The sequence below is a fragment of the Salmo salar genome, chromosome 01 (assembly GCF_965601325.2).
Source record: "Salmo salar chromosome 01, fSalSal1, whole genome shotgun sequence".
NCBI classification, from domain to species: domain Eukaryota; kingdom Metazoa; phylum Chordata; class Actinopteri; order Salmoniformes; family Salmonidae; genus Salmo; species Salmo salar.
Genome location: NC_138291.1, coordinates 150169954 through 150193287, shown reverse-complemented (window position 1 = coordinate 150193287; position 23334 = coordinate 150169954). Strand labels below are relative to the sequence as shown.

The following is a 23334-nucleotide window of genomic DNA, read 5'->3' as shown; positions in this document are numbered from 1 at the left end:
GGCCATGCTTTTTCATGCTGAAACATGAGGTGATGGCGGTGGATGAATGGCACGACAATGGGCCTCAGGATCTCATCACGGAATCTCTGTGCATTCAAATTGTCATCGATAAAATGCAATTGTGTTTGTTGTCTGTAGCTTATGCCAGCCCATATCATAACCCCACTGCCACCATGGGGCACTCTGTTCACAACATTAACATCAGAAAACCACTCATCCCACACAACACCATACACGTGGTCTGCGGTTGTGAAGCCGGTTGGACGTACTGCCAAATTCTCTAAAATGACACTGGAGGTGGTTTATGGTAGAGAAATTTAAATTCAATTCTCTGGCAACAGCTCTGGTGGACATTCCTGCAGTCAGCATTCCAATTGCACACTCCCTCAAAACTTGAGACATTTGTCGCATTGTGTTGTGTGAAAACTGTTATTGTCTTTAGCACAAGGCGCAGCTGTGTAATGATCATGCAGTTTAATCAGCTTCTTGATATGCCACACCTGTCAGGTGGATGTGTCACGTCCTGACCATAGTAAGATGTTATTTTCTATGGTAGAGTAGGTCAGGGCGTGACATTGGGTGTTTTGTGTTTTTCTATGTTTTGTATATCTATGTTTAGGTTCTAGTTTTTCTATTTCTATGTTGTAGTTTTTTGGGATGATCTCCAATTAGAGGCAGTTGGTCCTCGTTGTCTCTAATTGGAGATCATACTTAAGTAGGGTTTTTTTCCACCTGTGTTTGTGGGTAGTTGTCTTCTGTTTAGTTTATGTGCCTGACAGAACTGTGCGCTTTCGTTTTCTCTTTATTATTTTTTCTTTAGTGTTCTGAGTTAAAATAAATATTCATCATGAGCAATCAACACGCTGCGCTTTGGTCCCCTCTCTACGACAGCCGTTACAGGATGGATTATCTTGGCAAAGGAGAAATGCTCACTAACAAGGATGTAAACAAATTTGTCCAAAACATTTGATAGCATCTTTTTGTGCGTATGGACTATTTCTGGGATCTTTTATTTCAGCTTATCCTGTTATGGCTAGGGGGCAGTATTTTCACGGCTGGATAAAAAACGTGCCCGATTTAATCTGGTTACCACTCCTACCCAGTAACTAGAATATGCATATACTTATTACATATGGATAGAAAACACCCTAAAGTTTCTAAAACTGTTTGAATGGTGTCTGTGAGTATAACAGAACTCATTTGGCAGGCAAAAACCTGACAAGGTTTCAGGCAGGAAGTGGCCTGTCTGACAAGGTGTCGTTCTTCTTGTCTCTGTTTATTGAAGAGTGAGGATCTTAGCTGTCCCGTGACACTTCCTACGGCTGCCATAGGGTCTCAGAAGGCGGTAAAAAGCTGAATCGTGGCTTTGCAGGCTCTGGCTGAAACAAAGTAGCGTGTTTGGGTAGTGGCTGGTTACAGTACTGTGAGACTCAGGCGCGTGCCCGCGTCGACCGAATGCTTTGTTTTCTTTCCTCTGTTTAGCTAAAAGGAGATTCCCGGTCGGAATATTATCGCTTTTTTACGAGAAAAATTGCATAAAAATTGATTTTAAACAGCGGTTGACATGCTTCGAAGTACGGTAATGGAATATTTCGATTTTTTTTGTCACGAATTGCGCCACGCGCGCGACCCTGATTTACCATTTCAGATAGTGTCTGGAACGCACGAACAAAACGCCGCTATTCGGATATAACGATGGATTATTTTGGACCAAACCAACATTTGTTATTGAAGTAGCAGTCCTGGGAGTGCATTCTGACGAAGACAACAAAAGGTAATGAAACTTTTATAATAGTAAAGCTGATATTGGTGAGTGCTAAACTTGCCGGTTGTCTAAATAGCTAGCCCGTGATGCCTGGGCTATGTACTTAGAATATTGCAAAATGTGCTTTCACCAAAAAGCTATTTTAAAATCGGACATATCGAGTGCATAGAGGAGGTCTGTATCTATAATTCTTAAAATAATTGTTATGCTTTTTGTGAACGTTTATCGTGAGTAATTTAGTAAAATGTTAGCGAATTCCCCGGAAGTTTGCGGGGGGTATGCTAGTTCTGAACGTCACATGCTAATGTAAAAAGCTGGTTTTTGATATAAATATGAACTTGATTGAACAAAACATGCATGTATTGTATAACATAATGTCCTAGGGTTGTCATCTGATGAAGATCATCAAAGGTTAGTGTTGCATTTAGCTGTCTTCTAGGTTTTTGTGACATTATATGCTAGCTTGAAAAATGGGTGTCTGATTATTTCTGGCTTGGTACTCTGCTGACATAATCTAATGTTTTGCTTTCGTTGTAAAGCCTTTTTGAAATCGGACAGTGTGGTTAGATAAAGGAGAGTCTTATCTTTAAAATGCTGTGAAATAGTCATATGTTTGAAAAATTGAAGTTTTTGTATTTTAGAGGAGTTTGTATTTCGCGCCACGCCCATCATTGGATAATGGAGCAGGTGTTCCGCTAGCGGAACGTCTAGATGTAAGAGGTTATGAAACATGGGACCAACACGTTGCGTTTATTTTTCTGCTCAGTGTACAGTAGTTAACAGTCTTATGGCATGGTATAGAAGCTGTTCAGGAGCCTGTTGGTGTCAGACTTGATGCATCAGTACCACTTGCCATGCATAAGCAGAGAGAACAATTTGTTCATCTGCTCCTGCCATGCCCTCTACTTCTCATCCTGTGTCTCCCTAACCTGCCGCCACTCCCCCAGTGGTCTCTCCCTCTCTCTCTGTGTGGGTGTATGTGGTTGTGTGAGTGGAGACAGGTGTGCTGGAGGCAGAGCGGATCCCCACCAGCTGCAACCTGTTCCATAATCAAGACCTCTACAAATACTCTTCCCCTGGCCTGCTTCCCCTGGCTTGCACCCCATCTCCCCCCTGCTTTTCAATAAACACCTTAGTTACCTTATCCCTGTCTCCTCGTCTGAGTCTGCACTTGGGTTCACCTGCTCCGCCCTGCCTAACAACAATAGCTTGGGTGGTTGGAGTCTTTCACGATTTTCCGGGCCTTCCTTTCACACCGACTGATAAAGAGGTTCTGGATGTCAGGAATCCGGCCCCAGTGATGTAATGGGCTGTCCATACCACCCTCTGTAGTGCCATGCAATCGAGGGCGGTGCTATTTCCATACTAACCAGTGATGCTGCCAGTCAAGATGCTCTCACTGGTATAGCTGTAGAACATTTTGAGGATTTGAGTGCCTATGCCAAACCTTTTCCACCTTATTCACAACTGTGAGCATGTGTGTGGACCATTTTAAGTTTTTGGAGATTTGGATACCGAGGAACATGAAGATCTCAACCTGCTCCATTGCAACCCATTGATGTGGATTGAGGCGTGCTTTCTGTAGTCCAGCTCCTTGGTCTTACTGACGTTGAGGGAGAGGTTGTTGTTCCGGCGCCACACTGTCAGGTCACTGTCCTCCTCCCTGTCGGCTGTCTCATCGTTGCCGGTGATCTGGCCTACCACCGTTGTTTCGTCAGCAAACTTGATGATGGTGTTGAAGTCATGCGTGAACAGGGAGTACAGGAGGGGACAAAGCACACACCCCTGTGGGGCCCCTGTGTTGAGGGTCAGCGTGGCGGAGGTGATGTTGCCTACCCTCACCACCTGGGTTCAGCCCGTCAGGAAGTCCAGGATCCAGTTGCAGAGTCCTAAGCTTTGTTACGAGCTTGGAAGGGACAATGGTGTTGAACACTGAGCTGTAGTCAATGAACAGCATTCTCACATAGGTATTCCTCTTATATTGGTGGGTGAGGACACTGTGGAGTGCAATTGAGATTGCGTCGTCTATGGATCTGTTGGGGCGGTATGCAAATTGGAGTAGGTCTAGTGTTTCTGGGATAATCTCCTCTAGAAAACAGAGAAAGGCAAACCAACCTGTTTGGTCAGTCCACTGTGCCTTGCCCAACCAAGGGGAAGTCAATGACACCCCCCATCTTTTTTTAAGGCCTTGTTTTCCTTTGCAGTCTGTAAATAGACTGTAAATATACTGTAAAACGTTCCATATCTGATATCAAAAGAATGTCTATGTCTTTGGACTGGGGGGAAATTGAATCATGCACAGCACGTAATGAGGGTCGGGCCATAAGAATAGTTTTACAAAATACTGTAGAATGGGGTGTAATAAAAAAAGGCAGTCTCAACACCACATACGTACAATGTGTTTAAGATTAAGCATAGCCCCGAATTTGAAAACAGACATTCTTATGGTAAACTTTAGAGCAACACTGTTGATGACTACGGAGGCACATGAAACATTTGAATCAACATTTTATTAAAAGCAGAGGGGACATCTTCATGTCCTCAAATGGAACATAAATACAAAAAATATGTACATATGGCAGTGACAAATAGAAGCGTAGCAGATAGGTCTGGACCAAGTTTATCCTCATAAGGTATGAGAAAATAGAGGAAATCAACTATTTTTGGAGAACAGTGGAGACCTTGTTACCCTCTTACTACAGAGATAGAGATTAATCATATGGACCACGACCCATCCTGGGTTAGGTTCACGACCCTTGATGTGCAAACAAGAGCTACACGCTAATACTAATACATTTACAAATGGAGACTCAAAGAAGAAGAGCAACTAAAATGTCCATTGTGGAACATCAGTAAGGCAACATATATGTACAGTACGTTAGATCTTACTATAAGCTGTTTTTGTTTAGTTTCCCCAGTTTGCACCCGTCTTTGGTCTGCTGGGTCTGTAACAGAATAACTCTGATATCCACAACGGAATAAAATACACACAAGGCACTACATTTTTGTTGCAAATACACTAACTTTAAAAAAATTATCAGCAAAAAATATGCAATGTATATACTGTACAGTTTAAGTATAGCTTGTCACTAAAATAATAAAATGTGCTTAAAATCAATATACTTGCGCAGAAGATTACAACCTCAACCTTCCACAGGAATTACAAATCATTTCCATTGGGGTACACAGGACAGTTGTAGTATACAAGTTTCACCACAATGGGGAAGTATACCAACAGAACATGAGACATCCGTTGTAGATGACTGGAAATTGAAGACTAACAGCTGTGGCATTGTAGCAGGAGTTCCCTGCAAAACAGGATTCTGTGTGCATAGGCTATGCATCTACCCCCTTGCTGTCCTAAAAAGTCCCCTGTTCCATCTACTCAATTTCTCCCTTGAATTTGTCCCTAAAATGTGCTTTTCTTGATTTTGTATACTTTTGTCCATAAAATGTATTTTCACTGTATCTTTTACTATTTTGATAAATTGATATATTGTTTGAAAACCTGTTTGGTTGTGCTCCAGAGGACATTAACTCAATAATGAAGAGACCTTAATTAACGATGCTGTTGCCACCGAAAACTGTAGCCAAAACTGTTTGCTACACCAATAATACCAGCAGCATTCATCGTCATCCTTCAAACCGAATACTATTCTATCATGCACTTTGAACCCACAGACCCCTGACACTTGGGAATACAATCTGAGTCAGAGAAAAACTGATTAAGGCAGTAAATGGGGTAAATATGAATATCTGTTATTTGTTGTTGGCGTCTCAAACCCTAGCGAAACACCCCAAAACTTAATTCACATAAATGCATTCCATTTCATCATTATCGGATTTACACACATTTCAAACCTAAACAGATTCACAACAGCTGAAAGGGGGCCACCTATTGCACATAGGGTTCGGATCTTGCATCACACATCAACCTAATTTACTTTCACCCCTTCACGGATCTCCTCAAGTGGTGGCCCATTTCTCCTCTTTCTCTCCACCTTCTATAAGGCAGACTCCCCGAGGGATGTGTGCTTGGGTCCCTAGCTGGAGTCTCCGGAGGGTGGTTCTGGGTCGGAGTCGGGCCCGTCCTGTTCATCTGACGGGAGGTGGACCCGCTGCTCGTCCATGCGCTTGGCCTGTACCCTCTGGATCAGACTAAAGAAGTCCTCGTCAGGCACCGTGGGGGCCCGGGGCCCCCCTTCTGGTGGGGAACACCGTTGGTCATCAATCCTGGAGGACTGGAAACAGACACAGAGAGTGAGAGAGAGGGAGAGACAGACATCTAAAATAGCAAGTCCTGCAGTTTATGAATCCTGCATAGCCTGAGATATGCAGAAACATTTGAGTATTTTACCTAAATCACGCATTGATTGATGGTACCAGAGACTGACTCAACACAAGAATTTGAGTTATTTACGCAGATCTTAGGTTAAGATTCAACCCATAGAGATGCTGAGGCAGTGAGACATGTCCCTACCTGGCACTTCATGAGCATGTTGAAGAAGTCATCGCTGGGCTCCTGGGGGTCTGCATCGACACACAGGTGGCCTAGGTTGTTGTGGGTGATCCTGAGGCCGGGCAAGTTGCTGACGCTAACCCGCTGGTCGTCCAGGCGACGGCTCTGGGAACTGACAATCAGGTCAAATAGCTCCTCTGTCTGGGGTGAGGTGATGAGTGTAGGGTCTGAGAAGCACAAGAGGAGGAGAACTATATTGTACTGTCATTGACAGAAGATATTCCAAGCCACACATTCCTGACTAGAGACTTGCTTTGAGTGAATCATGCATTGACGTCAAATCAAGTCGCTGGAAGTAATGACGGTCCCAAGTAGTATTAGTGATGCTCTAGCTTTAGACCGCCGTCACAGTCATTAACCTACCTAGCATTTCATTGAGAGAGACGGCCCCTCCGTTCTCGCCATTTTCTCCATTCTCTTCGTTCGGGTCGTCTAGGTGGCAGCGCTGGTCGTCCATGCGGCTGCTCTGGAACTTGCTGAGAAGGTCGAAGAAACAGTCCTCATCGGAGGGGTCACGACCTAGCTTCTGAAACAGAGGGACATTGTTGCTAAGTGATGTAACAGGCGCACACAGTGCATTCGGAAAGTATTCAGACCCCTTGGCATTTTCCACGTTGTTACGTTAGATGGATGCCAAGAGTGTGCAAAGCTGTCATCAAGGCCAAGGGTGTCTGCTTTTAAGAATCTCAAATATAAAATATATTTAGATTTGTTTAACACTTTTTTGGTTACTACATGATTCCATATGTGTTATTTCATAGTTTGATGTCTTCACTAGTATTCTACAATGTATAAAATAGTAAAAAATAATGAAAACCCTTGAATGAGTAGGTGTGTCCAAACTTTTGACTGGTACTGTATATACATTTGCAATAATTTCAGAAAACCTGTTTTCTCTTTGTCATTATGGGATATTGTGTGCAGATTGATAAGGACATTAATAAATGTAATCCATTTTAGAATTAACGTAACAAAATGTGGAAAACGGGGAGGGGTCTGAATACTTCCTGAATGCACTGTATTTCCACATACACTGACCCACTTGTCTCTTGTATCCTGTTTATGTGGTTTCTGTTTGGCTTGTTTAAGAGGATGCCAGGTTTGGGGCGGTTGGTGTTCCAGATAGAGGAGAACATTTGCTTAGCATATCAAGTACTATTGAACTGCTGTGAAATGACCATGCAGTATGTCCTGGTGTTAGAGTGTCTAATGAGTCACATGGCCAAATAGATACACAGTCTGTCTGTTTGTCTCCATTGATTGGCTATTAGATTCTCCAGTTGTTGCCCAATGCAATCAGTGGCAGTACAATTATTGGCTCTCTAACATTATGGTGACCTGTACCATTATATATTGAGTTGCTGTTGTTTGAGTTGTTCTCAACCTTTTCAGAGCACTTTGGACAAAAAAAAATTATTCGATACTACCTGGAATAGCACATAACCGTGTTCTCACTATCTGAACTAGGATGCCTTCAAGTTTGCGCAATCCGTCCCGTGACATAATGTAAAAAATACAGAATTCTCCATTAATATATTCATGAAAATAGACTTTTGAAGCTATCTTCATTTCAGTGTTAAAATGTTGGTGTATAAAGTTTGTTACAAATAATGTGTACTCTTATAATGACCTAATTCCAATGGAAACATGAATATGTATGAATTTTCTCTACATTTAGTTTTCATACAAAATTGCTGTTAGGTCATCAAACATAGCACAACCTCTCAATATAGTATTGAGTTTGGGGCGGCAGGTAGCCTAGTGGTTAGAGCATTGGACTTGTTACAAGATCAAATCCCTGAGCTGACAAAGTAAAAATCTGTTGTTCTGCCCCTGAACAAGGTTCCTAGGCTATCATTGAAAATAAGAATTTGTTCTTAACTGACTTGCCTAGTTAAATAAAGGTCAAAAAATAAATAAAATATAGTACACATATAAAACCTCCACAGCCTCCTCTGAGTATCAACATCCAGTAGTGTGGCCATCTCCATTATCAGCATGGTTCTCTGTATTGGTTAATGTGTGATCCTGCCTCCATGTTGATGATAAAACCCTGGGCAGGTTAATGGCAGGCATCAAAGGCAGTGAGCCACAGGACACATCATGGATCAATAATGGCTGATGGTGTCCTTATCCTCCTCACCCTTTCCCCACCACCCCTCGCAGGCACACACACCATAATGTCCCAATCAACACCAAACATTATCTGCACAGAAATAGGACTGGATACACGTACTGTACAAGGCAATTTTGTCTGGTAGCAAATGCTCTATATTTTTTAATTTACGTTGATAATTAAGAACCTTGAAGTCTCAACTCGGTACAGTGTGATTTGTACAAAGGCAACTATCAGTGAATAAGCTCACCAGAATCTGGTCAGAGGCTACAATGTTCAATAGTACGATACAACAGTGCTGTTGCTGTAGGCGGTCACATTTTCAGCAGAGACTTTTCTTCTGAAAACTTTGTACCAAAATTAGGCTACACTTCAAACGTTTGCTTTACTGGGCATCGTAAAATAATTAATTGCCACAAAATGTGTCTGCCTCTCTGGCAGAGCAAGAAACAGACATTTAGGCTAACAAAGTCAAAAATTAGAAAGACTAGTTCAAGCAACACCATCATCCATCAAATTATCATACAGATAAAGAGTACAGTGAAGTGTCTTACCACACAAGCACCTCTCTCCCTTTCTTCACTCTTTCTCTCTCTCCGAGCGCTCTCCTCTTTCCCTCACTCTCCACACGCCTGACTCACACTCCCCTATCTTCCCCACTTCCCTCACCACTCTCCTCCTTTTCACCCTTCCCTCTCGGTGCTCTCTTTCCCCCATCCCTCCCTACTGACGCCTATCCTCCTCATTACGCCCTCCCCTCTTCCCCTTCTCCCATCTCTCATTGCTCCCCCCTCTCTCATTGCTCCCCCCTCTCTCATCACTCCCCTCTCTCGTCACCCCCCCTCATCTCTACCTCTCTCCTAAATCCCCCTCTCTCCTATATCCACCTCTCTCATTGCTCCCCCTCACTCCTATATCCCCCTCTCTCATCGCTCCCCCATCTCTCCCCTCTCATCGCTCCCCCTCTCTCATCGCTCCCCCTCTCTCATCCTCTGTCATCGATCCCCCTCTCTCATCGCTCCCCCCTCTTTCCTATATCCCCCTCTCTCATCACTCCCCCCTCTTTCCTATATCCCCCTCTCTCCTATATCCCCCTCTCTCATCACTCCCCCTCTCTTTCCTATATCCCCCTCTCTCCTATATCCCCCTCTCTCATCGCTCCCCCTCTCTCATCCTCTCTCATCGCTCCCCCTTGCTCATCGCTCCCCCCTCTTTCCTATATCCCCCTCTCTCCTATATCCCCCTCTCTCCTATATCCCCCTCTCTCATCGCTCCGCCCTCTTTCCTATATCCCCTTCTCTCCTATATCCCCCTCTCTCATCGCTCCCCCCTCTTTCCTATATCCCCCTTTCTTCCATATCCCCCTCTCTCATTGCTCCCCCTTTCTTCTATATCGCCCTCTCTCATTGCTCCCCCTCTCTCCTATATCCCCCATCTCTCATCGCTCCCCCTTCTCTCATCGCTCCTCCCTCTCTCATCGCTCCCCCTCTCCTATATCCCCCTCTCTCATCTCTCCCCCCTCTCACCGCTCCCCCATTTCTCCCCTCTCATCGCTCCCCCTCTCTCCTCTCCCCCCTCTCTCATCGCTCCCCCTCTCTCCTATATCCCCCTCTCTCATCTCTCCCCTCTCTCCCATCTCCCCCTCTCTCTTTCTCTCACTCACACACTCGCTTTCTCTCTCCCACTCGTTCATATATATATAAAATCATATATCCATCTTCCCCCTCCCTCTTTCCCTTCTGCAGGACATCTCTGTCCCAGCTGCAGCTCTCTCTACCACTGTGGGAAAATAACTCATTATGAGGAGAGGGGGGTCTTCTGATGAAGGTCACATTGTCAGCCGAGGCAGGGGGATGGGCAGAGAGTGCCCACTAACAAATCACGGGAACAACAAACTCTGAGCACTGCCAAAAGACAGTTCCGGCAAGCACAATGGAACATCTCATTGGGTTCAATCAAGCCATCTATTTAATAATTGTATCTATAGCAGCAATAAATTAATATGGATCTCTCGTGAATACTATAAGTTCATTAAAATGCTATTCTGTGATCAATTCCCAAATTGACCAGCAAAAGAAAAAACATTCTGTGTGTCTTCCTGTGCCTCAGCTGAGCTCCATGTGATTGTAATTTTCTCCCCCTCCGAGCATAATGAGCTGTGACTTCCTGGATTCTGTCTGTTCTCCCCTTGCCTCTCTGTCTGGATCTTCCCTCTGCCTATGTATTGTTCAATTACTCAATTATGGTGAATGGGAGCGAGAGAGTGAGGTGGAAGGAGAGAGTGTGTGAGTTGGGAGAGAGAGAGAGAGAGAGAGGTGGAAGTGAGAGGGGAAAGGGCTCTCCATAAATTAAATCAGTGTTGCTAAGGAAACCAGAACTCAAAGTTGTGCCGCTATCCTTAACAGACACACACAGAGGCACACAATTGTACCCTTTGACATTTCACCACTTCCCAATGGCCGACCCCTTCCCCTCGCATTTTGTGATCAGAGTGACTTGTGACCTGGTGTGAAAAAAATTGACCAAGTACCCTTTTTATTGTCAGTTCAATATATTATTGAGTCTAGTTCTAGAATCCAGAGAGAGATAAGCAATAGAGGAAGTGCACCTTGTCTCCATACCATCCCACAATGGTACAACAGCTATTTTAGTCAGCCAATAAATAACAGGCATCCTTCACTCAATGGCTTCCTCACTCTTTTCAACGGCAGTCCACTGATTACAACAATTAACAGCATCACAGAACCGAGATGCATGGTTGGTCGAGTGGGGCGCTGAATTACACAACTCCATTGGCTGAAGCTGGCCGATGATGTTCTAAGGATAAGGACAGCAAAAAGGTGTAGGACAATCTAGAGCAGTCAAAAAGGCCAGCAAGTTTACTTTGTGTTATTCCTGGAAGCGCCATCAGACACAGCACTCCTCTCTACCAGGAAGTAACCTGGAGACCTAGTCTGGCCATTAACCCTCATTTAAATCACATCATGTTTCACCTACAGCACTTTCCCTTGCCACTATCATCATATGACGTAAATCTGGATGCAAGGACCCAACAGGCTTCAGATGCCTCTTCCTGACCACCAGCATTGGCTCACTAACCACATTTATGTCGTTTTAGCTGTCAGGTTAGCTTTCATTGATTGCTTAAAAGGCTGCCGATCCTTAAATGCAGAGGGGAAACTGAAGCTGGAGTCAGTAGATAATGCCTTTCAGTAGAACACTTTCATACTAGGTGGAAAGTGTGAGATTTAATTAATGCTTTAAGGAGAAACAAGCTACTCAGAGGAGCAATCGCTACTGTTAGCTAAAGCTAACACAGTTCAAAGTCATTGTGTCTGAGTCCATTATAGAGCTACACTACACATTGAAAACAATAGTCTTTGTAATTGATGCCTTTTAGTGGAGCTGATGAGACAGGGATGAACTTGACTGATCTAAATTAACTTGACTAGTAAACACCAGGCGCATGTTATTGTTAAGCAGAGATATAATGACAATGTGAAGTTATATGCCATCGAGAGGGCTGGTAGGCAATTTAAAAAGAAAGTTCAACAAATAAATCTACTCAGATTAAAATCAGTTGAGTGGATGGAAAATCATCTTTCATGGTTAACTGAGTTTTTCAGAGCTCAGTTGAAATTGAAAATTAAGACTCACTGGAGGCGGGACTTGGACAGTTATGTCATCGGTGTCCACAGGGGATTCCAACCATTGCCTGTCATCTGAGGACTGGCTGTCGGGGTAGCCCTTCCCTCTGCCTGGCTGAGACTGCTGACTCTTGGTTCTCCGGGATATACTGTCCACGTCCTGGCTGTCTCCAATCTGCAGGGAAAGTAACGTATACCAATGGATTTTCATTTATTTTACATTTGTATGCTGTAATTATATAGAAACTTCAAATGTACCATGTAAGTTGTGTTACAGAAAACTGTCAGAGAAATGATGTGAGAAAACGAAAATGGAATCAACAAAAATACTTTGTTTTTACCTTATCTGACGAGTACTTCCACAGTTCGACACTGTCCATGCTGTTTCTCTTGGTGAATTTTGGTCTGGCTCCTAGAACAGAGAAGAGCGCAAAAGAGGACATTAAAGCAGATACCCTTTGTAAAGTTGTCAATGGAAGATTAAGTGTGCCCTTTAGTAATGTAATGAATGGAGGGCCATTATTGCCCTGAGTGGGGCTTTAAAGACAAACATCCTATCCACAATCCCACGTCAGAGACACAGTAACTCATCAAGGCTAGGATTGTTAGCGAATACAAATATTTGATCAATAATTATCAGTTCATGATTGAATCTGTACGATCATCATAAGCTATAAAAAATCTGAAATACAAGATCCCAGAAATTTTCCATACACACAAAAAGTTTATTTCTCTCAAATTTTGTGCACAAATTTGTTTACATCCCTGCTAGTGAGCATTTCTCCTTTGCCATGATAATCCATCCACCTGACAGGTGATTAAACAGCATGATCATTACACAGGTACACCTAGTCCTGTGGACAATAAAAGGCCATTCTAAAATGTGCAGTTTTGTCACACAACACAATGCCCCAGAAGTTTTGATGGAGTGTGCAATTGGCATGCTGACTGCAGAATGTCCATCAGAGCTGTTGCCAGATAATTTAATATTTATTTCTCTACCAGAAGTCACCTCCAACGTCGTTTTGAATTTGGCAGTACGTCCAACCGGCCTCACAAAAGCACGCAAGCCCAGGACCTCCCAGGGGGGCTGCTGGGGACGATTACTGTCTGTGGGGAAAAACTAATTCTGATTGGCTGGGCCCTGGCTCCCCAGTGGGTGGGCCTATGCCCTCCCAGGCCCATCCATGGCTGCGCCCCTGCCCAGGCATGTAAAATCCATAGATTTGGGCCTAATGAATTTATTTATATTAACTTACTTCCTTATATGAACTGTAACTCAGAAAAATCGTTGAAATTGTTGCATGTTGCGTTTATATTTTTGTTCAGTGTATCAACAGTTTACAAACCCCTTATAGAGGGTTGAGTAACATTCTGTTTTACTAATGACTCTAGCATTGATGTATTACAGAAAGTTCTGTACGTTGACCATTCAAAAACTACATTGCTCAACCGTGAGATAAATCTCGTAAACAGAAAATCGACAGTTTTTCACACATACAGTGCAAACAGTTGATTCCCATGAACTCTATGGGAGCTCAACGCAGCATGCATGGTTTCCCATGTGTGTGCTGTGGTCTTATGTGCAGTGAGGACGAGGTTCAGTCAGACAGCCAGGCAAACAGACTATGAATAAGGGGCCCTTTACGAGCCATGCGCCCATAGGGAATGTTGGGCCAGTGTGTGACATGGAGGACCTTCACAGAGACCCAGAACAGCTCTGTGAGGGATGGGACTGCATGTCCATTTCTGCAGTCCACTTCTCACACTTCTTCTATCTGTGTAGATCTACAGATGTAGGATCTTAATGTGATCACTCGTGTTGCAGATCATTCCTACGCTGCAGGAAATGCAGATATGCTTAATCATTTATATAAATTCACTGATAACCTGCAGTAACACACGGTTATATTAACAGTATTGGACTTTTCATGCAGCCTACTTTTGTTTCAGCTAATAGCCTAACCAGCGATCAAGCAACGTTATGGACTAAACGTGTCATAGGCGTCGTAAGGGACGCAGCATGTAAAGTGCTCATCTTCTTTTATTTAACCCCGGGCTGAGAGGCGTCGCTGGAGGCCCCGGGCTGAGAGGCGTCGCTGGAGGCCCCGGGCTGAGAGGCATCGTTGGAGGCCCCGGACTGAGGAGCGTCGCTGGAGGCTCCGGGCTGAGGAGCGTCTCTGTAGGTTCCGGACTGGGGACCTTCGCTGCAGGCTCCATGCCATGGGTCATCACTACTGGTTCCGCGTCATGGATAATCACTGGAGGCTTTGTGCCATGGATCATCACTGGAGGCTCCGGGCCATGGGTTATCACTGGAGGCTTCGTGCCATGGATCATCCCTACAAGCTCCGGGCCATGGATCATCACTGGAGGCTTTGTGCCTTGGATCATCCCTAAGGGCTCCAGGCCATGGATCATCACTGGAGGCTTTGTGCCATGGATTAACACTACAGGTTCCGGGGCATGGATCATCACTGGAGGCTTCATGCCATGGATTATCGCTGGAGACATCGGACCATTGACCATCATTAGAGGCTTCCTTCGGGGCGCTGGAACTGGTCTCACCGGACTGGGGAGACGTATTTCGGACCGCGTGCTCACAGCAGGGACCGGCCTTACCGGGCTATGGTGGCGCACTGGAGGTCTGCTTCATGGGGCTGGCATAGGAGGCGCCAGGCTAGTACCACATACCTTCGGGCTAGCGCAGGGAGCAGGAACAGGACGTACTGGGCTCTGGTGACACACTGGAGGTCTGCTACGTGGGACTGGCATAGGAGGCGCCAGGCTAGTACCACATACCTTCAGGCTAGTGCAGGGAGCAGGAACAGGACGTACTGGGCTCTGGTGACACACTGGAGGTCTGCTACGTGGGACTGGCATAGGAGGTGCCAGGCTAGTACCACATACCTTCAGGCTAGTGCAGGGAGCAGGAACAGAACGTACTGGGCTCTGGTGACGCACTGGAGGTCTGCTACGTGGGACTGGCATAGGAGGCGCCAGGCTATTACCACATACCTTCAGGCTAGTGCGGGGAGCAGGAACAGGGCGTACTGGGCTATGGTGGCGCACTGGAGGTAGAGTGCGCGGAGCAGGCACAGGGTCCACTGGGTCTTGGATGCGCACTGGAGGTCTGGAGCGCACGGCCTGCACAACCCGCCTTGGCTGGATACTCAACTTCACTCGATCACTGCGGGGTGCGGGCACAGTTCGCACCGGCCTTTGTATTCGCCCTGACGACACAGTGCGCGTCTCCGCAAAATACGGTGTCTGCTCCATCACTTGCTCCTTATAGTAAGCCCGGGAAGTTGTCTCAGGACTCCATCCTGACCCTGCCCAACTCCCCTTGTGCCCCCCCTACATTTTTTGGGGGTCTGCCTCTCCGTCTTGCCTTTAGGTGCATTTAGAGCCTCCTCTCGTCGCCGCTCTGCTCTTGCTGCCTCCACTTCTTCCCATGGACAGCGATTTCATCCCTTCTGGATCTCCTCCCATGTCCAGGATCCCTTGCCGTCCAATATCTGCTCCCATGTCCATTCCTCCTGCTGCTCTTTCTTCCACTGCTTGGTCCTTCTTTGGTGGGTGGTTCTGTCATAGGCATTGTAAGGGACAGACCAAGGCGCAGCGTGTAAAGTGCTCATCTTCTTTTATTTAACGTGAACACTTAACCAAAAAATAAACAATACCACAAAACAGTTCTGTAAGGTGGACAGACTATACGAAAACCAACCACCCACAACCCACAGGAAAAAACAGGCTGCCTAAGTATGGCTTCCAATCAGAGACAACGAAAGACACCTGCCTTTGATTGGAAACCATACTCGGCCACACATAGAAAATGAAACATAGAAAATGAAAACTAGAATAAACCCCTATGAAACAAACCAACCCCAAAACACACAAAAACAACACCCCCTGCCACGCTCTGACCATACTACAATGACAAAAGACCCCTTTACCGGTCAGGACGTGACAAAACGTTCAATTCCTGTTGCTGCAGGATTATTTTGCTACTACAATACTGGTCAAATTAAGATCCTCCATATGCATCTGTCAGTATGACACTTGAAAAGTAGAAAATGAAAACACTATGTATGTATTTGGTTGTATCGTTAGCTCTAGCATTATTGGAATGAATTAACAATTACAGTTAGAAAGTTATGTTATTATTTGACCAATGGATTTGAACCATGTATCTGGAGCCTATTTATTCAAAATGGGATGCAAATGCCTCTTTATTTACAGTGTGTTTATGTTATGTGCGTCAGAGAACCCATCTGTCTATTTATTTAGAGGGAACAAATGTATTTAGGTATCTACAAAGGTATGTTGGTTTCACGCTGGATTTGGCCACCCCAAATCTATCTACACTCGTTCCTTTTGGCTCGCAAGTGTTCCAGTGTACTGACACACTGAAGAGCTATCACAGACAGACATAAAATGAATGGACAGGACATATTTTATCATACATCACCTAACCAATAATGCAGATCGCTACATTCCTGCATAGAGAAAAGAAAACACCAATAAATCACCAACTACAATCTTAATCACCATCACCAGCCGGAATGTCTGTTCTACTTGTTGTATTTCTATTCTGTGAGGTGGCAGTGCCAGGGCTGCCTGACCTCAGGTCCCACCTAACCACAATTTATACAGTGTGGGCCTGCTGCTCCAAACAGACGCTCCCTGTTTAAATAAACATCCAACACGTCCTCTCCGTACACAGAAAAGGGCTGTGTCCACCTGACTCACCCTTTCCTCCTAGACCCAGATGCAATGGAAGATGCAATGGCCCAGAATGACCTAAAGTGACCTCAAACATTGACCTGTCAAACATTGACCTGTTGATCAGTCTATCTTCATCAGACAATATCTCACATGGACCCTTTATCTTTCTCCTGTCATAGCCTTAGAACATTGTTGTAGGAAGAAAGAGTATATTGCCTGAATATTGGTTTACAAGCTGTCACAATGACTTAAAGGGTTATTAAGATAAGGACAATACATGGAGTTCCTCTTAACTCTCAGCACTGTGCATGTAGAATTGTAGAGTATGTAATTTGTACAACTGTACATGAATAATTAAGACACATTGGCAGATGAAGTGCATGTCTGTCTGGCAGAAACATTAAGAATAAGTTTTCCTTTACAAAGCACACAACTCCATCGTCTGACCCGTGATTGATTGAATCCAACCTCAGAACAATAGAGCTGAAATGATGACTCTACAGAAGACTTTATACTTGTACAGAAATGCTTTTAGAGGGTCATACATAATGTATTCACCAAGACTATGGCCCTAGAGATGAATGATCAGCAGAGGAAGATTCTGTTGACAGAAGCACAGTGACACATCATCTATCTACGCCCGTGGCTTGGAGATATTTGCACAAGGACAAATGTATGCATTCTCTAGAGCTTATTCTGAGCTTTGCTAACGTCACTCCACCTCTGACATATACTGTACATACATCTCCCTCAACCGATTGAATGGAAAATGGGCTATAGCATTTTACAAAAGCCTTTTAAAGTGTGCATTCAAACCTCTCAAGGGTTCTTTGCAGATTCATGGCAACTAGAAAGGAAAGCTTCCAATACCATGTACAGTATTTTGAAAGAATTAAAAGGCTATAATTAAGCCTCGACCTTGCTTACCTCATACTCCGGACTCAGAGAGCTATGGTACAGTTATTGTTGTCAATCCCATGAAATTGAAATCAAATGTTGCTATAATTGTTATTAGTCTACAGTTGTATTCCATTTGCGGTGTCCAGTAAGTATCCTGGAGGAACTAATCACAGGTCCTGCCTCTCTCAACTCAAAGTTTGGATGGAGAAGTGGTATGTTCTCCTTCCAAGCGAGCGTGAGAGCGAGTCTGTGCTCAGGGTTGTGCGTGGGGTGTGGTAAGGAGAGAAAGAGAGAGAGAGAGAGAGAGAGAGAGAGAGAGAGAGAGCGATGGGCAGTGCATGTGGACTAAGGCTGGTCAGAGACAAAACTTACTGTACAGGACTTTCCATATGTATTATTACTGTCATTACCGAGAAAAAAAAGTGCAGACGGGTCAAATTGAAAATCTACTCTTTATAAACAACAAAAGTAGATTAAATAATTTGGACTGTTAGTTCAGCATGTTATGATTTTGGCGCTCCAGGTAGAATTATCAAGAATTCTATAATCATCTTACCCTCCTCAAATCCCACACTGAACCACCAAGAGGACAAACACATCTAGACTCAAACCAGTGTCTACATGGGAAACTTCATCTTTTTCCAAAAACAACTCCAGTGGTCATAATTGATGTATTTAAGCAGAATCCTGTGGCAGAGAGGGGTACAGACAGCATGGTCGCGAGGGGCCTTGTGTGGTCCGGAGTTGGGTGCTTTGACTGTTACACCAGACTCTGGCACCTGGTCATAATTTCCTCTCACACTGAAAATACAAGTTCAAGGAAGAACCATAGAAAGAAATCTTCCTGTTACCTTGCACCTCGAACTCTGACCCACATGATGAAAGGTCACTCTCGTTGACCCCCAGAGCCTCCATCATCTGCTCCACATTCATCCTGGCAGTCAACTCGCCATTCCTGTCCCCAATCTGAGAGTAGGATAAGCGAGAGAGAGAGAGAGTGAGAGACACAGAGAGAAAGAGAGACACAGAGAGGGAGTGAAAGAGAGACACAGAGAGAGAGTGAGAGACAGAGAGAGAGAGAGACACAGAGAGAGAGATAGACACACAGAGAAAGAGAGACAAACACCGTATTGACTACAGGTGTATGGGATTTCACAGTTTTTCTTAGTAAAAAAAGTGACTGCAAATATATTGGTGTTGAAAATAAACTGTCTCCACAGTAATATACCTCATTTAAAAAAGAGTGTAGCTGCAGTGGTCACTAGTTACCTCTCTGGAAATGTCTAGGTATTTGCGGGCGTAGTGCAGGGCCTGGCGATGGTTCCTTAAAGACACATAGGCATTTCCCAGACTCCAGCAGGCACGGCCCTCTCCAACCCTATCAACACATACACAGTTAGAGAAGGAACAAATCAAACACCATAATGATAAGCATTTTAAGTAAAGGTTTTAAAGTGTGTGTGAGTGCGTGCGTGTATGTGTGCAGGTGTAAAGGCTCGGACACTCCAAGGATACGGACTGCTGAAAGGTGCACATCTGCCCGGCTGTCAACTTTTTGATGTTCACATAGCACAGATTCCCAACCGATCAGCCTAGTTAAAATACTCCAGACCACAAAGTGGCAGTAGCTTACTTAAACTACAGGTATGTTTGGCTTGTGCCTGCTGTAGATCAGAACTAGCAAGCTGTGATAATGTTGTAGCCAGCTAGCTAGAATTTGTAATAAGCCCTTGCCAGATGGCCACAACTAGAAAACTAGCGTACCTACCAACATTATAATTACATCACAATGCATTTAATATAACAACATATGCCATTTAGCAGATAATTTTTTCTAAAGGGACTTACATTCATTCAGCTATTTTACATATGGGTAGTCCCAGGAATCAAACCCACTACCCTGGCATTACAAGTGCCACACTCTACCAACTGAGCTACAAAGGACTTGTTTTTGAATGATGCAGCTGCCGATTAGCTGCCGAGAGTCAGTGGAGTAGCGAGCTAGCTATGTTGTCCTAACTGTTTAGCTAACATTAGCTAGCAAGTGAGCTGTTGCTGGCAGTATGGGATAATGGAGAGTGAATTATTTTCATCATCATCTTGCTAGATAGCTAGCTTGATAAAGCATTTAGTGTTGTGTGCATTGTGTTGCACTAACTCTCTTGCACACACACTGGACTCTACCCACACTCACATACTTACACTGACACCCCAACAGACACACACATACACACACTTTCACACTCACCACATATGCTGCTGGTACTGTCTATTATCTATCCTGTTGCCTAGTCACTTTACCCCTACCTACAGTGCCTTCAGAAAGTATTCATACCACTTGACTCATTCCATATTTTGGTGTGTCACAGCTTAAATTAAATATTTATTAAATATATTTTTATTCTCATTTACACACAATGCCCCATAATGACCAAGTGAAAAATAATTGTATATATTTTGCAAATATGAAATACAGAAATATCTCATTTACATGTAATTCACACTCCTTTGCTATGACACTCCAAATTGAACTCAGGTGCATACAATTTCCTTCGATCATCGTTGCGATGTCACTACAACTTGATTGGAGTCCACTTGTGGCCAATTCGGACATGATTTAGAAAGAAACACACCTGTCTATATAAGATCCCACAGTTAACAGTGCATGTCAGAGCAGAAACTATACAATGAAGTCCAAGGAACTGTCCTTAGATCGCCAAGATATAACTGTGATGAGGCATAGTTATAAAATGATTTCTAGAGTGTTGAACATTTCCAAGAGCACAATGGTTACCACCATTGGGAATCTGAAAAAATATGGAACTACCCAGACTCTGCCTAGAGTTGGTCGTCCAGCCAAACTGAGCAACCAGGCAAGAAAGACCTTGGTCAGGGAGGTGACCAAGAACCCAATGACCACTCTGATAGAACTACAGAGTTCCATGGCTAAGATGGGAGAACCTGCCAGAAGGACAACAGTCTCTACATCACTTCACCGATCTGGGCTTTATGGGAGAGTGGCCAGACGGAAGCCACTCCTGAGAAAAAAACGCACATGACTGCATGCTGTTCTGACCGCAGTTCTCTGCTGCCCGCAGTTCTCTGCTGCCAATGACTGGAACGAACTGCAAAAATCACTGAAGCTGGAGACTCATATCTCCCTCACTAGCTTTAAGCACCAGCTGTCAGAGCAGCTCACAGATCACTGCACCTGTACATAGCCCATCTGTAAACAGCCCATCCAACTACCTCATCCCCATACTATATTTATTTATTTATTTTTGCTCCTTTGCACCCCAGTATCTCTACTTGCACATTCATCTTCTGCACATCTACCATTCCAGTGTTTAATTGCTATATTGTAATTACTTCGCCACCATGGCGTATTTATTGCCTTACCTCCCTTATCCTACCTCATTTGCACACACTGTATATAGACTTTTTCTTCTGTATTATTGACTGTATGTTTGTTTATTCCATGTGTAACTCTGTGTTGTTGTATGTGTCGAACTGCTTTGCTTTATCTTGGCCAGGTCGCAGTTGAAAATGAGAACTTGTTCTCAACTAGCCTACCTGGTTAAATAAAGGTGAAATAAATAAAAAAATGAATAAAAATGCCTGGACTTTGCAAAAAGGTATGTGAAAGACTCGGAGCATAAGGCAAACGATTCTGTGGTCTGATGAGACAATCATTTTACTGTTTGGCCTGAATGTAAAGCTCTGTCTGGAGAAAACCAGGCCCAGCTCATCACCTGTCTAACACCATCCCTACCGTGAAGCTTGGTGGTGGCAGCATCATGCTATAGAGGTTATTTTCAGAGGACTAGGGACTAGGACACTGGCAAGGATAGAGGGAGCATGAATGGAGCCAAATACAGGAAAATCCTTGATGAGAACCTGCTTCAGAGTGCAAACAGTCTTAGACTGTGGTGCGAAGATTTACATTCCAACAGGACAATGACCTCAAGCATACAGCCAAAGCAACACTGGAATGGCTTCAGTACAAGAATATGAATTTATGTTGTCAAAATTCATGCCATAGCCAACTGCTAAAACCAGCTTTTGGTTGGTCTTAAATGGCTCTATTAGCACTGCCTGAAAATCGCACTTTGGATCATTAAGGACACACCTCTCATTTTTCCACCCCACCCATCTGAGCGCAAGCGAGCTGATATAAGACAGATACATTTCCGAAACTGGCGTTAGGGCTGGAAAATGCCAGTTCACCAGAAATTGTAAACTAACGTGCATTTTGAAACTAGAGCGGCCTTAACGCCAGCCAAAAATAGAGCCTCTTGAGTGGCCCAGCTAAAGCCCGGACTTGAATCGCATTGAAAATCTGTGGAAAAACTGGAAAATTGCCCCCCCAAAATTTGGCAAAAATCCAGATGTGCAAAACAAATGCAGACATACCCAAGATGACTCAAAGCTGTTATTGCCACCAAAGGTGCTTCTACAAAGTATTCACTCATGGGTGTGAATACTTATGTAAATTTGAGATTTCAAGCAACAAAGCAACAAATACAGTGAATAACGAGTAAAAATAACATGGCTATATATATATATATATATATAGCCATGTTATATATAGCCAAATTTACATGGCTATATATATATATATATAGCCATGTTATTTTTACTCGTTATTCACTGTATTTGTTGCTTGTGTCACTATTTATATTTTTTATCTTATCTTTAATTCTGCATTGTTGGAAAAATACCAGTAAGTAATAATTTCACTGCTAGTATAAATCTGTTGTATACGAAGCATGTGACAAATAAAATTTGATTTGACTCACCACCCCATTCATTGCATATGTGTGAAATAACTTAGACTGCCTGGCTAAGTTAGTTAGCAAGCTAACGTTAGCTATCTAGCTAACTAATGAGCAAATGCACATAATCAAACCTAACAAAAATCCCCAAGCACAAAACTCCTTAGCTAGAAACTTTTATAAGGAACGGCCCTTTTTTTTGTTCAATTTTCGCCTAAAATGACATAGCATAAAATCTAACTGCCTGTAGCTCAGGTCCTGAAGCAAGGATATGCATATTCTTGTTACCATTTGAAAGGAAACATTTTGAAGTTTGTGGAAATGTGAAAGGAATGTATGAGAATATAACATATTAGATCTGGTAAAAGATAATACAAAGAAAAAAAAGAAAACATTTTGTACAATCTTTGAAATGCAAGAGAAAGGCCATAATGTATTATTCCAGCCCAGGTGCAATTTACATTTTGGCCACTAGATAGAAGCAGTGTATGTGCAATTTTTTTGACTGATCCAATGAACCATTGTATTTCTGTTCAAACTGTCATATTAAGACTTCCCAAATGTGCCTAATTTGTTTATTAATAACTTTTCATGTTCAAAGCTGTGCACTCTCCTCAAAGAATAGCATGGTATTATTTCACTGTAATAGCTACGGTAAATTGGACAGTGCAGTTAGATTAACAAGAATTTAAGCTTTCTGCCAATATCAGATATGTCTATGTCCTGGGAAATCTTTTTGTGACTTACAACCTCATGCTAATCACATTAACCTACGTTAGCTCAACCGTCCTGCAGGGGATCCACCAATCCTGAATAAGTTATTAAAGATGTAAAGAGTTGCTCTAGAAAAAAAAAAATATTATGCAGCTTTTGTTTTTGGTCAC

The 23334-nt window shown here is 43.6% G+C and overlaps 1 protein-coding gene across 2 annotated transcripts in view; it reads right to left on the bottom strand.

Annotated features, from left to right (window-relative positions):
* Positions 1-4255: 4255 nt before the first annotated feature.
* Positions 4256-23334, bottom strand: part of LOC106565740 (G-protein-signaling modulator 1) — a 45179-nt gene continuing 26100 nt past the window's right edge. Inside the window, exons 8-14 of one of the 2 annotated variants that reach the window (XM_045691043.2) lie at positions 18945-19053; positions 18527-18641; positions 12389-12459; positions 12058-12222; positions 6648-6807; positions 6246-6451; positions 4256-6006 (exon numbers count right to left, since the gene is read on the bottom strand). In XM_045691043.2, coding sequence (XP_045546999.1) covers positions 5809-6006; positions 6246-6451; positions 6648-6807; positions 12058-12222; positions 12389-12459; positions 18527-18641; positions 18945-19053 — 1024 coding nt within the window. In that variant the 3' untranslated portion in view covers positions 4256-5808. Of the gene's footprint in view, positions 6007-6245; positions 6452-6647; positions 6811-12057; positions 12223-12388; positions 12460-18526; positions 18642-18944; positions 19054-23334 lie in introns of both variants that reach the window. The other variant, XM_045691038.2, reaches the window with a different exon arrangement.